General features: G+C 46.3%; 1 protein-coding gene across 1 annotated transcript in view; it reads right to left on the bottom strand.

Annotated features, from left to right (window-relative positions):
* FAM193A (family with sequence similarity 193 member A) overlaps positions 1 to 3,916 on the bottom strand; it is a 97,245-nt gene extending 93,329 nt beyond the window's left edge. The window contains exon 1 of the mRNA XM_065404727.1: positions 3,635 to 3,916. Coding sequence (XP_065260799.1) covers positions 3,635 to 3,916 — 282 coding nt within the window. The remainder of the gene's footprint in view (positions 1 to 3,634) is intronic.
* Positions 3,917 to 6,000: the final 2,084 nt, after the last annotated feature.

The following is a 6,000-nucleotide window of genomic DNA, read 5'->3' on the forward strand; positions in this document are numbered from 1 at the left end:
ATAGTAATTTTCTAAAGTGTAGGTTAAATCTAATCATGTATTCTAAAGGGAGTTTACACTAATAGAAATCTAATGGGAGGGTTCGCCATAGTCTTTCCAACAATGGAGAACCTAATATGAGGGGCACACAACTGTCACAGAGCAGCATTAGTGGGCTAGCAACTTGACTACATTATATTCTGGGGTGCAGTCCCAGCTAAGCAGTCAGCAGTAACAGGATTTTATAATATACATTCTGAGAGATCAGAAGCCATTAAAGTTTGTAAATTAGAACAGTGGCTTTTGATTTTTCATACCACCTCACAGACACTCAGCAACATTTTGTACAAGATGAAAGTAATGCAAATCTGGTTACGACCGTAGAGATACTTGCATGGCATTTTCTTTTCACGCAGCCAACATAAATAATGCACCTGATTTGTACAGGTCATTCATGAAAGGTATACAGAGCTTCTGGGTTATGCGGCGAAGGAAAGCAACTCATGGTAAGTCATCACCCCAGTGAATGAAGATCACAAATCTTGTCTTGGTCCTGTAATCTTTAGTTTCAGAGTGGTTAACTATTTAGAGCAGGGGTCGGCAACCTTTCAGAAGTGGTGTGCCAAGTCTTCATTTATTCACTCTAATTTAAGTTTTCGCGTGTCAGTAATACATTTTAACGGTTTTAGAAGGTCTCTTTCTATAAGTCTATAATATATAACTAAACTATTGTTGTATGTAAAGTAAATAAGGTTTTTAAAATGTTTAAGAAGCTTCATTTAAAATTAAATTAAAATGCAGAGCCCCCCGGACGGGTGGCCAGGACCCAGGCAGTGTGAGTGCCACTGAAAATCAGCTCGTGTTCCGCCTTCGGCACACGTGCCATAGGTTGCCTACCCCTGATTTCGAGTATTACATTCTGGAGCAAGGGCAACATTTAGAAAATGTCAAGTTACCTTAGCTTATATGCTTGAAACAACTATGGCATTAAATGACAAAGTATTGGTTATTTTGTTGCATCACCACAATAAAAAAAATATTTAACGTGTCAAGAAAAATATCAGTGTATATGACAAGAGGCAAGTGAGCCAATATAAATCTATCAGTGTTCAAATGTAGTATTAACTATACGTGGCTTTCAGTAACATGGCATAGCAGATTATCTGCTTGCTCTCATAAACCAATTGTAATGTTTGCTACCTTGTATATATAAATCCAGTCTCATGAGTTTACTTCCAACTTAACTAGTTGGTCCAATTGATATTTGCCAACCAGCTTGCAGAATCATTAGTAACATACTGTTCATCAAATGTTGTGAAAACATTGCAACAGTTGATAACCTGTGAGTATATTTAAAAGTACAAGCAAAAGTAGTAAAATAAATTTGTCATATGTGGAACTGACTTACAAAATAATGACTTGTATAATACAGTACTCTCTCATTTAAGGGCATACAAATTATTTTAAGTTCTCTACTACGAATGAGGGCATACAGTAACATGTGAAAGTGTTTTCACAATTATTTAAAGTTTTAATTCTGTACAATTTCAAAGAGATTGTGGTCTATCTTAAAAGTGAGACATATAAATGACAACTATCAAGTCTAAAATCTAAAGGCAGCCCTTAAGTGGAAGGATGGCCAACCCATTCTTTCCTCCTGGGATGAGCTTTTGCAAGAGATCTCTTAGTCAGTTATGATCTTAAGAAAGCCACTTGCAAAATATTGTTCTGGACTCTGCATATCGCAGATGCACAATCTATAGACAATCCAAGTTATCAGGGACAGTAAACCCCTTCATTGGTTGAATTACTTCACTCTACCATGTTGCTCCATTTTCCACGGGCATTACCAATCACATGTATTACCACAGTGCCTAGGGACCAGCCAACATTGGGGCTCCATTGAGCGAGGCACTGTAGGGGTATGTCTATACTTACCCGCTGGTTTGGCGGCAAGCAATCGATCTTCTGGGATCGATTTATCGCATCTTGTTTAGACGCGATAAATCAATCCTGGAAGTGCTCGCCGTTGACGCCGGTAATCCTGGTCAGCGAGAGGAGTAGGCGGAGTCAACGGGGGAGCCTGCCTGCCGCGTGTGGACCCGCGGTAAGTACCTTTAAGTTCGAACTAAGATACTTCGACTTCAGTTATTCACGTAGCTGAAGTTGCGTATCTTAGTTCGAACTGGGGGCTTAGTCTGGACCAGCCCTAGTAGACAGACACTGACCCTGAAGCACCTGCATTCTATTAAAGTGTTATACCGATTTTTAAATTGAACTTCAGCCTCTCACTAGCTATTTTCTAGGATAACAATAGAGTTTGATGGCATCCTCTCAATGTAGCAGTAAAATTCACAAGTAGATATTCACAAGTTATGTTAGCGCCTATTGTTCCAAATGGAAATTATGTTTGACATAAATACTGCATTAGCATGATAGTTATGACAGCTATGAAGCTAAGTTGCAAGCTGATGCTGGGTGGGGGGTTTTGAGGAAGGAGGGCAAGGTTGCTGTGGTTTTAAAGAAAATAAGTTTATATTTTTCATTGATGAATTCTCATTGCCCTAGCAAAACAAACAGGAGATAAGACCACACACAAAACTAAAATCCAGTTGGTTACATCATTAAGTACTTTGGATCCCTCTCACACCACAGAAACCATTTCTTCTTTCTTCCTCCATGTGTCTGACAATTTCCTTATGGAGAAGGAAGATGAAGGTGCCAAATGAGATATATACTGAAACCTGCAAATAAGGACACTGCCAATAGACAACCCCCCCCCCCCGTAAGTGGGGCACCTAATCTAACCTTAGTGCACTTTTCAACAAAAATCTGTTCAACCTTTAATGAAAAAGAAAAAAAGTCAACCTCCCTCTGTTCCTGTCTTGTTAGTTATGACAACAGAATCTCTCTCTCTCAAAAAATCAATAATTTAACTGATTTTTGCTTGACCCTTGGTCAGTCACCTAAGACAGGTGTCATTGCACAATATAATATGCTTACAATAAACTTCACTAAAGTGAAACTAGTAAAACTGAGCAAACATGCCCAAATTGTTTCAGCAGCTCAATATGCAAGCCTGCAATCCCACTAACAACGAACATGCAACTTTTCAATGAAAATATTTTCGGAGAAAAGGGAACTTCACTTTAAGGAGATAACGTGCCCTAGGTGGCAACGCCTCAAACCTCTTCTCTCGCTCCTCCTCCCACAAGCTTCAGCACAAGCCCTGGGGACGCAGAAAGATGGGATGCCTGGCATGGGAAGCCGTGTGCTCAAACTACTCCCCGAGCTTCCCCACCAGGACGTTCCAGGGATCAGGCTGCAGCGCCCTGCCCTGTGGGGTGGGGGGAAAGGACAGTGTCCAGCCCTGCATCCTCGCTGCCAGGGTGGGGGGCAGGCAACACCCCGGGGCTCCCTGCTGCTGGGGGGCTGCGAACCGGCCAAAGAGGGTTCTCCCCGTCACCGTGGATGACTGCCCAACTCCCCCATCCCTCCTCCCGCTGGCGTGCGCGGGGCTCCGCTGCAGCGGGATGCCTGTCACTGCGGCCACAGAGCGAACCCCGCTAGAGGCTCCCCACCCAGGGGCGGCGGCCCCTGCTCCCGGAGAGGGGGTGGGTGCGGCCAGGCCTCCCCCCGAAGCGCCCCCCCTCACCTCGCCATGTCCCGCCCCGGCCCCTCCAGCGCCGCCGCTCAGGGCTCCGTTGCCGGTGGCCGTTGCCGGCGCTGTCAGCAGGCCGCCCACCACGCTCGGCGTGGCAGCCACCGCCTGGGCTGGAGCCCGCAGGGCGGCCGATGCCGAGGCGGCCCCGCTCTTGCTCAGGCCTCCCGCCCCGCCGCCGCCGCCGCTGGGTCCGGGGCCGCCGGTACTGCCGAGGCCGCCGCCCCGCTTGTTCTTTCTGCGCTTGGCTCCTCGCTTGGCGTCGGCCGGACTCATCGTGTCTGACACCCGGGCAGGGAGGGGGCAGCGAGGAGGTCGGAGCCGCCGTCAGCGCCCGGAAGGGGGAGCGGGTAAGGCCGGGGCACAGGCCGCCCCGGGCACCGAGGAGCAGGGGCGCACGAACTGTCACTGTAACGGGGACTCCCTTGGCCCCAGCGCCGCTGACCAGAGTTACCGTCCAATATGGCGGACACAAGGGGAAAGTGATCCCCCTTTACGTCGGGGGGCTCCCCCTTGCGCTGACGGGAACCCGCGCCGCGCAGCACACCGGGAAATGCAGTCGTAATCTGCTGCCACTTCGGCACCGCATCCTATCAGCAGGAGGGGATGGAACTACAACTCCCGACGCGCATTGCGCTGCCCAGTCGAGAGCGGTCGGTTATGTCATCTCGCTTCGCAGCGTTCGATGGGATTTGTAGTTTTCTTCGCAGCCGTTAGCCCGGTTGACCAACGTTGCCACCCTTGTCTGGGGACTACAGAGCCGCAAAGAAGGAGCAGGGGTGGAGGAGTCTAACAGCACCACGTGATTGTTGGATACAGGGGCTTTTAAAGGGGTAGAATCCTTAGGCAGCCCTCCAAGAGTCCATTGCACAGGCAGAGGGTATGTCAGGACAGTTCTGTGTATAATACAGTGTAGCTACTTTATTAGGTGCAGTGTCGTTTCCCAGCTGTGCACCTAATACAGGTGGTTCTAATGGCACTGCAATTTCTAGATGTGAAGTCTGAGGTAGCTGAGCTGCAGCAGTGTTTTTCACCAGAGTGGAACCCCCATGCAGTGAACATGATTTGAATGCATCTCATTTCAATGTAGTTCAGTCTCCACGGTGCATGCAGGTTTTGACCTCTACTGAGTCTTCCAATTAGTGCAAAGCACAGTGATGAGTTTGGGATATGGGAGCTAAAACCCACCACACGCATCGCAAATATGGCCCATCAAACATCCAGTGGATGATGACAGCTTTTAACCTCATCAGAGCTGTCGTGGATTTGTTACACCTTTAAATATAGGGCTTGTTTTCCAGAAATATATATTTATTAACTTGACGTCTGACCCTTTGGAGCTTACACAGGTAGAGTCTTCCAGTGAAAATGCAGTCAAAATCTCAAACACACTACTAGGAGCCTTCTGCAAATACATTGTATAATACAAAACAAACATTTTTTTTTTTAAATGAAGCATTATTTTAAACTGTTAAATACACAATAGCAAATCATTTCAATAGTTACTTTTTATTACAGCATCTTCACAGTTATAAGGTGGGCACCAGTGCCACCTCTTCCCTTTGCCAGATTTTGAATGGGACCTGATCCTGTAGGGGTGCTCAGAGGCTGCCTACTGGATAGGCAGGAAAACACCTATTTTCCCGTTTGTGGCTCACACTGGGGCTTAGGCAGGATATAGGTGTCTGAGCATATGAGGCATCAGTGCACATGCCCAGAGGGAGGAATTTAGGTGCTGAATAAGTTTAGGCACCTACAGGGTTAGGTGGCAGCCGAGAAGGAATTTTGTGGATGGCAGTGAAGCCTAAAATTGGGATTCAGGTGCCTAAGTTCCTTTATGGATCTGGGTCTTCCTACTTATCACTGTGCTTCCAACACTGACTTTCTAAACTTTTTATAACAGAAGGATAAATCCCAGCTGGTTCCTGATGCGAAAGTACAGGCCCCTATCACTTGTGCTAATGGAAAATCTCCATTAATTCTTTGTAGGAACAGGTTTATTACACGCAGTTGAGACGTTCTAATTCCATCCAGTAGAGGGCAGTGGTGCACATGCCGCAAGCCCATCACTCTATCCAATACTCTATCCGTGGATTTCTAAATCAGCAACCACTTAGTAGGTCGGCATAATTTTCTGGGATTATCCATGGCATGGCAAAGGCCCATGAATCATGTGACATTGCATCACTATATTTTGACACAATATGATGAAATAGCATTGCAGCATGCAGATGGATCGATAGGACCAGATGATATTTTGATGCTTTATCATATTGTATTGTAGCCAGTGGCAGATTACCGTAGCATTATATTTTGATGCAATTCAAGATGACAATATATGATAGTATGAAGATGAGTGT

This window comes from Emys orbicularis, chromosome 5 (genome assembly GCF_028017835.1).
Source record: "Emys orbicularis isolate rEmyOrb1 chromosome 5, rEmyOrb1.hap1, whole genome shotgun sequence".
Classification (NCBI taxonomy): domain Eukaryota; kingdom Metazoa; phylum Chordata; order Testudines; family Emydidae; genus Emys; species Emys orbicularis.